General features: G+C 38.4%; 1 protein-coding gene across 2 annotated transcripts in view; it reads right to left on the reverse strand.

Annotated features, from left to right (window-relative positions):
• Positions 1-7,629: 7,629 nt before the first annotated feature.
• The window catches only part of PTN (pleiotrophin), a 97,672-nt gene continuing 93,120 nt past the window's right edge, over positions 7,630-12,181 (reverse strand). Inside the window, exon 5 of one of the 2 annotated variants that reach the window (XM_082473156.1) lies at positions 7,630-8,136. In XM_082473156.1, coding sequence (XP_082329282.1) covers positions 8,084-8,136 — 53 coding nt within the window. In that variant the 3' untranslated portion in view covers positions 7,630-8,083. Of the gene's footprint in view, positions 8,140-12,181 lie in introns of both variants that reach the window. The other variant, XM_082473155.1, reaches the window with a different exon arrangement.

Raw genomic sequence — 12,181 nt, forward strand, 5'->3', positions numbered from 1 at the left:
ATCAGAGAAGTCCAGAAAAAAGGGAAATGTTTGCTGAAATGTAGCCCGGGGAACATGGCAACAAGTACTCTAAGATCAATCAAAATACGAATATATACCCTGGCCTGGAAATTTGATTTGCATCAGATGAGTCTGTCAGGATGTGGAAGAGATTCAGAAAAGGACTATACCTGGGATGGTGGTGGTGTGGTTAGGGCAGGGGATTGAGAGAGGAAAACAGAGCCCAGTCTTGTAAGGGTAAGAATACTGGGTTGACTACAAGGAATTTAATTAAGGACATGGTAGAAAAGGGTAATAAAGTGGAAGTTTCTTACACCTGGACACAAGTTGAGCACAGGAAAGCAAGATTGGCTTGACGACGGATTTCTTATTATTGAATCAGATCAACTTAAATAACTAAGGAGAGGAGGGTTCACAAAGCCTATATTGGGACTAAGTCTGCCGGTCAAGGTGACCTGATTTATGCTAATAGAAATGGAGGGCTTTGAAGGCAGAGAACCAGGAAGTTTATGACAACTGGTCAGCTCTCTAAATCGGCTTTACTCTCTGAGATATCTACTCTGTGTGGCATTAGGCTCCCAAAGCATGAAGCGGAATGTGTTATTAAGTCAGATCTCCTTGGATCACAAAGAAAATAATAAGGCAACAGTGATAGAAGAGAAAAAGAAATAATCCAGAGAAAAAATGACTGGGTTGCCAGAGGCAAAATGTATGACAGATCCAAATGGTGTTCATTATTTCTCAGTTGGAAAATTCCAACAACTTCCTAAATTGTCTCCCCATCTTAAGTGCTTCACTACTCAAATTTATCTTATAAACCACTTCCAGGCGACACACTAAAATTCTTCAAGTGTAGACACCGTTTCTCACTTCAGTCTTCTACTAAAAAATACCAACAACACTTTGTCACCTAACAAGACCCTTTTCTTTGCATTCAAATTTCTGTGCAATATGGTTCCAACCCATGTCAATGCTTGTTTCCTAGTATTTTTTATTTTTAATGTTAAACATCATTACAATAAATGATTAAAATATTTATTATTTGAATGCTTCATTTTAAATATTTCCTTTTTATTTCTGACAAGTGTGCCCTTCTTTGAAGACTTTCTCTACTTCATTTCCATGTGATTCTGGTGGGCTACCAGTCAGAAGACAATGGACTTCTGACAAGAGGAGTGCCACATGGCCCAAGTCAGGCCACCCAGAGTTTCCTTCCCAGGAGGTGTGTCCCAAGAATGCAAGGACAGAGAGGGACCAAAAATGATTGGCACTGAGGCCTATGAGGAATTGTCGGGTATTTGTGTCTTTATCTTAATGTTCCTCTGATCCTCTATCCTTCCCTAAATTCTTCCACTCGATTCTTTGAGCTACTCAATATCCTTTCAGGAAATTCCCTTGCACACACACACACACGCACACACGCTTCAGTTTAAGAATAGTAGTTTCTATTGCTTGTAACCAAAGAACACTAAATGATGCAGAAATGAGCACAAAAGCATAGGGGAGATTTTTTAGGTGTGGAATAGAGATGATTCCACACACACACCCCTCCCCCAGAGATGATTGCTGTATGTGGAATTAATTATCAAGCTAAAATGTCATAAAAAGCAATGGGGCTGACATTAAAATTCTAAGATGGGAAATTAAAAGTTCATGACATATAGGGGAGAGCTAGGAAATAAGGTCATTCACTGGGCTGCCTGGAACACTGTGGGTGAAACTCCTAGGGACTGTTGGCTTTTGCAATAGACCTGGATAAATGAAACTGAGGGAATTGTGAGCTGAAATGTTAAAATTTTCACTTTGAGGCATGGACTGAAATCCAGAGTCTTCTTGTCACCACGCCGCAAGCATCTCTTTTTACTAGTTGTCATGGGACTGAGATTGATGAAAACCAAACTCAGAGATGGATCATCCAGCTTGTTGCGTTAGATCAGGGCAATTGAGAACGTCGTCACGTATCTTGCATAAATCTTGAGGGAAAAAATGGGATATGAGCTGTTCACCAGTTATATTAGTAAACCTTTGATCCTGAAGAAACCTGAGCCACCAAAGGACTTGCCAACATTCCGGGTCTGCCCACCGCCCCCCCACCACCTCGTCCCGCCCCGCCCAGTGATTGAGGAAGCAGTGTCTCCCGCGGGAGAAATAAAATGATTCCTCTGGCACCAAAGCTCCTTGGTGCTGACCTCGTCTCCCCTTACCCTCCTGATCTCTTACTCCTTTCTCCTTTGCTTACTTCATTCACAGCATCCCTGCTCTGCCTCGGATGTGCAGGGAGCTCCCATCTCAGGGCTTTGCACTCACTGCCCTTGCTGCTATCTCTGCCTGTAGCTCCCTCCCTCCCGATGACAATAGCTGCCTGACTTGCTCCCTCACCTCCTTCACACTTTTGCTGGCTTGAATGTCACCTTCTCTTGGAGGCTTCCTCTGACCACTGTATTCGAAATTGCAGCACTTGCCCAATATTCTGCTGCCCTTTGGTATTTTATTTTTCTCTCTTGCACTTACCCCACATCTACTATATATTTTACTTTTTTGTGTGCTTTGTCCCCAGACATGGCCCCCAGTGAACCCTGCCTCTTGGGATTCAGTCCCTCGGGTAGTCCCCCCTCCGCTAGAATCTGGGGCGGCTCTGTGACTCATCTGAACCAAGAGAATGTGGCAGAAACGGTGCTAAGCCAGTTCCAGGCTTAAGCCTTAACAGGGCGTGGCAGCTTCCAACTTTGTACTTTGGAGAGCTCTGTGCTGCCCTGTGAAAAGGCTGGTTATTCTGCTGGGCAGACTCTGTAGAAAGAGACAATGCTGTGTGGAAAGAGTGAGTCCTTGGACTACAGGGATAAACTGAGAGGCTCAGCCCTCCAGTGTCCCACTTGAGTCTGGTTCTCCAGCTATTTCCACTAAAAAGTCAGACATGTGAGAGAGCCATGGTGGACGTCCCAGCCCTTCAAGCGAACATCACAGGGAAAAAAAGCACTGTCCAGATGAGTCCAGTCAGCCCACCAGGAGAGTCAGGAGGTAATAAAATCATTGTTGTTTTAAGGCACTGGCTGGTTTGTTATGCGATATGTAACCAAAACATTATTCACTGTGTTCATTGCCTGTGTCCCCAGCAAGAGTGTAAATTCCATGAAAACAGGGGTTGGGGGGGTGGGGCCCATTTTGTTCTTTGCTGCATCCCTGGCACCTATAACTGTGCTGAGCTCTTTATAAACATTTCGAATGCAAGGAAGCATAAATTAGTTAATGAATTTAAACTAGACAGAGCCTATGGGATGAAATAGATACTCAGAATTTGGAAGGGAAAATGTATTCAAAGAGATTTTTAGGAATTAATCTCTACTGATCAATATAATTGTCAGAGAATTAACATTTGTTCAGACAGACTTTAGAGATGCACTTCCTAGGAGAATGGAATACCACTTTGGATATGGTCAAATTTCTTGATAAGGATGCATTCACTAGAAAGTCTGAATTCAATTTTCCAGCACTGGTTAAGTTGCCTAACTTAATTAATGCAAACCTAGACCAGATGCTGCCAATAGAAAACTACATTAGATGGCCAGATATTGTTTAGCTTAACACAGAGGGAAGGAATTCAGAGATTCCAGAAATTCTTGATCAGAGTAGTTATATACAACTTGCCCACTTTCCTCCTGACCACATCCCAGAATAGATCAGTAATAACTCTCCCTTCCTCCTTGCCAAGAGATAGCAGGTTGGCATATCTCTAAATAAATTGGTAAGAAGTTTAATTATCAGCTATGACTACCTTAAAAGCATACAAATTTGGACTTAGAAGTCTAAAATTTATATCATCTATTGCAAACATCTCAATCTGTTGGTCATTTATAATAACTGAGGTATTCATGTAATTCTCCAAGAATCTCAGAAACTGATATACTTGAAGATTTCTTTCTCCTATATTTGATGGATCTGACAATCACAAGACAGAGGGAAAAATGATTCTCTGTGATTAGTGTATTTTATGTAACATTTGTATCTCCACTAAGAGCAAGTTGAGTACATTGACTCAATCACTGTATCTGTATACACTGTAAGGCATCCCTCCATTCCCAGGAGTTTAGGGATATGATGTCAGGATTTTCCATGTTGTCATTCTCTAATGTAAATTGTATGGCTTCCATGCACATTTCCAAAGAACAAAAGAAAATATGTGGCAATAACCTAGATATATAAACTCCTTAGCCAACCCCATGAATAACTTAATATAGTAGTTGTAATGGATATATACATAAATATATCAAAAAATGTTCTGCTGGTTAAGGTTTGGTCCTTTAAAAAATTACATTACAGAAATCAGACATTGAAAGCTAATTGTTCTTTATTTCTCTTTTTAAATTCAAAAAAGAAACACATGTCAGTTTGCATTCCTTTGTGTTGAAATATTCTTGAATTACATGATTTTACTTGTGACCCAAACAGGGCTGAACATTTACTTTACTTTTGGTGCCTTATTTGGAAAATTGAAAGATTGGGAAGACGAGAAAGAGTGCAGGAGGGAGTAGATTTCTAAGATCATGATATGTTTTTCTCTGATTAAAATGTTCCATATCTTTTATTTCTAGGGGAATTAAGAGTCCACATAAGTTTAAGGTAGGTATTACTTGTTGAATGCTCAGAATAACATTATGCACCTTACCCCTTGTATAAATATATTCCAAGACTCTGTATCTTCTTTGAAAAGTAGTTTGAAAATGCATCTATTTGACAAACCTGGAGCAGTTATTGTCTGCTGCTTAAATTTCCAGATACAAGGGAAAAGGTGTCCTCTGGCAGCCCAGATTGAATAGGGGAATACAGGAGAAAAACACAGTAAGATAGGGAAAAACATGGAGAAAATTTTTGTAACTCAGAAATAAACTTGTAGACAGTGAAGAGACTGTTTTACTCCAGAGGAGAATCTAACATTTGAATTTACGTGAGAGGGGTTGGGACATTATTCTCTGGGCTCTCGCTTTCTGATTGATTCCACTTTTAAAAGCTTAAGGGTTTCAACTAATTAAATTAAAAGCAAGCCAGAAAAAAAAAAAAGAGAGAGAGAGAGATTGAATGCTTTGATATTCCACATCCAAGGATGCAGATCTGCCTTATTATTTTTGGGAGAAGATTAATGGGAAGAAAGCCCTTTGCTTCACTCCATTAGAAAATCCCATGACTAAAGGTTGATAAAATTTGAATTTTTATGTTTGGGAACTATTTTAAAATAATTCAATTTGTGAAAGACAGTATTTTGTATTGCCTCATCCAGTGAATCCTAAGGCATATTTACCTTTGTTTTTCATTTAAAGAAGTTGTGAAACAACTTAAGACTTTCAGAAATATGGAACTAAGTATTACATATTATGGAAGGAAGTATGTATCTCTTATTCCTAAAGAAATATCTGTTTTCTCAATGGGGAAAGGGCTGTAACTTTTCTTTCCTCAAATAAGGCTTCTTATGGTCAAGGACCCACAAATGAAATTATTTAGTTTAGTTTTGTTTTTTTTATGCTCACACAGTTTAGTAGAACTTGATAAATATTCAGATCATTCGTTAAATTCTATTTGAAGTTCTGCTCCTACCAAGTTAACAAGACATTATGATGTCATTTTAGGAATATAGTGTGATAGGATTCATACAATCAGGATAAATCAGAAAGTCTACCCGAGTCCAGGTGTGGAGGCTGCAGTCACTGAATTGAGTAAGGACATGTCTGGTAACTGAAGGATTGTTCTTGATGATTGGAAGGAAACCTTGTCTTCAGTCTAAGGTTGTTTAAGGAAACACAGCCGATTTGTTTCCATTTCCTTTTCCTTCCTCCAGGCTTAAAGAACACTAGGGTAAATAAATTCATAAAACTCAGATCGATTGGGCGGAGAGAGTTGGTGGACCACTCTGTGAAATACTGAAGATGGTCTTTTTTTTCCTATTTGTGAGAGTCAGTGATTTTTGGAGTCTATCCTTTGTATTTATGTTTTCAAGACTTCAGTGAGATTTAGCAAGATGTCTGAAGCTGGGGCTGGGGTAGAATAATTCTTGAGAATTTAAGTTTAATTTCATACCCTATGCAGTGGAGATTAGCATTCCAAGACTTGCTTTCACAGAGAATCGGGGAGTTATTATATGATGTGTTAGAGATCATCCTCCACACAGCAGAGAACCCCTGGCTTCCTGCCATGTCCTGAGAAAAGGGGGAATGCCACGGTTATTTACAGGACCATTTTTTCCTTTTGGGGGTTTTGTTCTAGTTCACCTTATCTCATTACTGATTCATGGGCTGCTATTTTGGCTGAATGATGATGGAGGAGCAATATTAGGTGAGAGGCTAACAAAATATGTTGTAGGCTTTTCCACCATCCTATCCTTATAGGGTCTTTGCTGTCAAAAAAATCCCAGCCAAGATAATGCCTTCCTTTCATCTCCTCCATCCATCCCCATGAGTACTTTTCTCCTATTAAGGTTCACTTGTAAAATAACTGCATTCACGATTAATGTGTCTGCATTTGCACTTTACAAGGTACTCTGCTTTTATTAAGCACCAGTCTATAAATTGTTCCATGTATGTGCCCAGAAGCCCATCCCTTTTTCTGCTCCCCACTGGCAGTTGGCTTTGACTTACTGGGGAGATATGGACCCTTCCAACATGCCTAGCTCAAGTGGAGTCTTCGACCAGATGGCAAAAATACTACAGCTTTGAAGACACTTTGGCTGCATCATTAGACCAGTTTGTAATTATTTTATGGTTAGCCCAAGGTATTGAAACCATCATTTCTGAAAGTGGACTTAGAGTTATCTTGGTAGATAAGTGTTTGTTTATTGAGTCTTATCGTTTTAAAATTAGAGGCGGCTTTTTCAAGAGAAATACTTTGAGGCTAATCCCAGCTGACTTCTGAGAGGTTATTTCTCTGAATAATAGAAACATAGACTTATAATATTTACTTAAAAACTGTGTTCAGAGCTCAGTAGATAAGAGTTAGTTGTACAGATAGTCCATGGCACTTATATAGTAGATAATAGAGTAAGAATTATTGGCTTATAGAAACTAAGTACAGGCTACCATTTTGCCTGGTGTTACTGATTTGGACTATGCAAGCCCAAACTTATTCAATAGAAGAAGAGCATTTTTCTGTTCTTCCAAACACTAGGCTACTTTGGAACTTTTGTTTAATTCAGTAGCACCAGTCTAACCTACTATATACTGATAGAAAGTTAGAACATAGATATAGTTATAGAGCTACATCTACAGCTACCTCTATATAACATTTGTGCCCAAGAGTGATTTAATTAGCTTGTATGATCAATTCTCACTGCTAACAGGTCAGATGGGTGAGTGTAGGTGACAAAGGGAGAAGGGTTACAATATCAAATTATTGCACACAAAAGCATCTTTTTTTCAGCATCACCTTGATTTATTTTCCTAGTCTTTTTTTTTTCCTCAGATGGAAAAATAATTTCATCAAGAAAACAAATATTTCTGCCAAAGCAAAATAATTTCATGTTTTAATGCTTTTCTTTTTAAACAAGTCAACATTGAACTAGGACATGCTCTGACCCCGCTCCCCTCATTTTGCTGACTAAAATGTTTTTAAAATCCATTGGCAGAAAAAAAGATATTTTCCTCAAATAGGATGATCATATTTTATTGCTGCTTTGTTTAGTAGACATTTTTCTCAATTGGGAAAAAAAGTCTAGGTGAAAAAATTACCTAACAAGAGAAGTAGTTTACATGGTCATAACATTTAAATTGCTGCCAAAAGAAAAAAAATGTAAAAAAAGATTTTAAATGTAAAATATCACATAACTTCAAAAAACTTACCTCAGTTTTCTATCACTTATCATGTACTATAAGTCAACTTTCTAAATAGGATTACAGTCCTTTATTATAAGCCCCTAGTTGTACTATGGTATACATTTAAAAAGATGCTACTACAAAATTTTTCTTTTCTTTTTGTTTCTGCCTATTGTGTACTTAAGCTATAGATAATTTTTGAATAAAAAGCCTACGGTAGATATAAATGCAATAGTTAACTGATCCTGTTTGCTGATGTCCTCTTCATGGTCCACGGAAGGTGGCGTCTTTTAGTCCAGCATCTTCTCCTGTTTCTTGCCTTCCTTTTTCTTCTTCTTAGATTCTGCTGTGATTAAAAATAAAAGAAAGAGAAGAAAAAGCATTGCATTAGCAAGCTATGAGGGGGGGAGCCACTTGTCTTATAAATGGCCAGGAATTAAATGATTAGATACGTAGAAAAAGTACGTGTGTGTGTGTGTGTGTGTGTGTGTGTGTGTGTGTGTGTCTGCTTTTGTGCTTTTGCCAGGAGAATGCCTATGAGAATAGGCAGGAATAATACAGCTTACCTCCCTGTGTGAACACATATAAATGCCTGTTATCTTACTGGTTGCCCCCATTTGATAAACAACATACTGTCTGGGGTTCCTACTTAGAAAATACAAACACAGCCAGCATCTCTGAGAGAATAAGCCAGGTCACTGCTCAATGGAGAGCTATAAATGCTTTCTTAGCCACTCACTTCCCACATTCCCTTTCCATGGAGAGTTGATAAGCACTCTTTACTGACAAACATTTTCAAAGTGCTTCCACTCCTGATTTGCCCTCTGTTTATACATTTAGCCAGCTATTCATATACGAAGGACCACCTTTGAACCTACCAAACATGGAGCTTTGACTCTACAGAGACTCCTAGCCTTAGATGAAGCAAGTGGAATGTACCAACCTGGGCTAAACCAGGTGAGTAAAACTATGAGGATTTAAATCAAAAGACTTTATCCTTTTCCATTCAATCATCTGCCATCTCCCTTTTCCTAAGCATAGGAGAATGCAGTATAGAATAGGACGTGTCAGCTTTGGCTCCAAAGATAAGAATGGTCAGCATCACCGGGCTAGCGAGTAAAAGGATATTGCTAAATGTTGCTAAAATACTTCCCCCATTTGGTCCACAATAGTGGCAGAAATGTATGGATTTGGGGCTGGAGCCAGACTGCTGGAGTTTAAATTCTGGCTGCATCACTAGTTACTATAAGACTCTGAGAAAGTTAATTTTTGTATCTGTGTCTCAGATTCCTCACTTGTGAACGGGCATATGAATAGTACCACTTCGTAGGGTTCATATCCAAATTCAATGAGTTGTATAAAACCCACTGAGGACAGAACATGGCACAATGACATGTGCCAATAAAGGTAAGCAGTCATCATTAGTGTGATAATAGACTAAGAACAAGAGGTAATTTATCTGTAAGATTAATACTCTTTGTCATCACCAAGACATGTGCACTGAGCAGGTTATTGAATGTGCTAAGCAACAGAGGAATATCAGGACGCAAACAATGGCCAGTAGGGATTAGGGCTTTGTTCATCAGATCATAGGGCATGTGTCCAAGAGGGTCATAAGGCTTATGATGGGAGGGGACATGACACCAACCAGAAATGGTGTACAAAACCCAGCTTATACTTAAATAGAGCTTGAACTTTTTCCATTCTTACCAGCTCTTCAGATAAGTTCCAAAGTCCATTATATATTAGATGAAGCAGTATTTCTGTACAAAGTAATTGTCCTAAACTTTCTTTACTCAAGCTTCAAGGGTGCAACATACACAATTAGGTCAGGAGTTGCTAAAATTTTGCTAAATTGCTGCTCACAAGCATTCATTTTGTTCATGTGTATCCTCAAATTTTCCCCTCTCCATACTGAAGTAACAATTTTTTATTCTTTCTATTTTTACTTGTCATTATAAAAGTCTCCCCTTTTTTAACCTATTAAAGGTGAGATGACCAGAACTTCCAAGTTTAAAGATACCTCTAAGGTCAAAGAAGATTTTCTGTTCAATTGCTGGACAAATAATGCCTGAACATTTAATAATTCCCAGTCTTTGGTTGACATTTGAAGTAACAGCTGTATATTAAAATGGTATCCTCAGGGAATAATCTAAGATGACAACTGAAATATAACTCTGATTTCCCTTGTCTGATTTTCTCCAAATCCCTTACTGGGGAAGCCTCAGTAATTTATAATCCTTTAGCTCTCCAGCAGAGTGGATGTTTGGGGCAATAATTTGCATATTTTGGCTAGCATGTCCCTATTTCATATGTAAGTAAATGGATCCCATACCAATCAGGTGTTTGTAAATTTTTATTTCATAACACTTAAAGTTATTCTGAATATTGAACACTATTTGATCTGACTAATGTAGGTTGTTCATTTCAGGGAACACTTTGGGAATGGGAATCTCTCCTCAGTTCTCCTTGGTAAAGGCAAGAGCACATCCTCTCTCTGTTACCTGAGCCTGACATTTATTTTATATTCATCAATTAACAACTTGCTAAATACCAAGAAATCAACCAATTGCCATATAATCTGCATAATATCAATCAATTTATTTTTTTGATGCAACTGACAAGTCATCATGGCATTCCTTTGACACACTACACACCTTAAGTCCACTCTGGGTTCAATATAAATAGAAAAATGAGGCGTCTCAGTAAAAGGTAGTGGAAAGAAGGAAGAGTTTGTATTTGCATAAGGTCAATTTGATTTCTCACATTGTGACTTTTACATACATTTTACTGACAAACAAAATGAGCTTTGTCACTACTTGTCTCTGTGGTCTCAAAAACTTGTGAACATCCTCTCAAGCTTTACCCTGTCTACATGAGGGTTTTTAAATAGTATCATGGAATCTATGATCAAGAAAGAACTTAATCCAACTCCTCTATGTAATTGGTGCAGAAAGAGAAGCCAAAAGAGTGTCAGTGATCCCTCAAGGTCTACAATGATCCAGCAGTAGAATCAGATGAGGGGCCGTTTCCTGACTCTTGGACCTCTTTGCACAGCACAGCACCGCATCTATTAATCATCACATCTGTAGTAAATGCCCATTGGTCTTATTTTGTGCTTATATGTTGCCCATTGTTCAGATCACCTCCCTTTACTTGAATCTCTACACTTGCGCTTATTTCAATTCCCCCAAGCACATCATTCCTTTTTCTCTCTCAGTCTTTGGCCTTCAAACCCACTCTTTATTCCATCAACTCCACACTTCCATGACCACCTCCATCTTGTTAATGCCTCCCGTCCTTCAGGAACCACTTTTGACACCACTTCTAGTTTGTTAAGCTCTTGATCTGAGTTAGAAGCCTATTACCTTTATTTCCCCAGCAGAGCACTTATCTCTAGTACTGTAGTTGTCACCAAAGTATAAGCTGAGAGAGGGCAGAATCTCTACTACTGTTAAACCCCTAGCCCACAGCATGGTACCTAGTGCATTATAGCTGACTAGTAAATCTTCAGTGAACTAAATAAACCTGCAGCACGGCAAGAACACATGCCTCATTGGCTCACCATTTTCCTTATGGAGGTTCCCTGAATTTTCCTTGGTTATTTCCACCTCAGTCTTTACATATTATGTTCTTTTTACCCGAGTGTTTTTATTCCTACTATCCTAACTTTGCTTGGCCAACATCAACTCATCCTTAAGATCTTCAGTTTCACTTCTTCAAGGAAGCCCTTCCCAAACTCCCAAGCTAAGCATATTTCACCCATGGTTAGACACTTCCATTGTGCCTCTCATTGCTAGTAATATTGTATTGAATTATTTAACATGCATTTTCCCCTTCTTACGAGGGTAGAGACTATGTTTGCCTTTTGCGTCTGTGTCTTCAGTGCCTGGTACATGATAAGTCTGGTACATGAAGCGCAAAAAAATATTTGTTGCATGCAGAGTGAAGAAATAAACACTTGAAGGGGAAGTAAAAAGAGTCAACTCATTAGTACATAGAAAAGTAGTATTTCTCGAGGAAAGTAAAAAACTATATATTCAATCAGAGTCTTGTAATATTTCAGTGAAATATTTAAAGTTCTTCTTTAAATATTCTTTGAAGAATTTTTTATGAAGAATAATTTACAAACATATATACATGAAATTTATCCAAGCTTCTCAACATTTTTCTTGTCTTCATAGTCCTGAATTAACTCTGTGGGTAAAAGTAGTGTCCAATTTTAGTAGTCTTTCAAGGTTATGGTGAAAGAAACCTTTCCTCTAAGCATGAGGGTCACAAATTGGCCTAGAGCAGGGGTCTAACTGGGTAAAACTAAGTGCTTTGTAATAAAGTCATACAGTGGCTACTCTCAAAGGTTTTAAGAGCCCATGTGATCATTGTCCTGA

The sequence above is a fragment of the Balaenoptera physalus genome (assembly GCF_965194825.1).
Source record: "Balaenoptera physalus genome assembly, chromosome: 8".
Taxonomy (NCBI): Eukaryota; Metazoa; Chordata; class Mammalia; order Artiodactyla; family Balaenopteridae; genus Balaenoptera; species Balaenoptera physalus.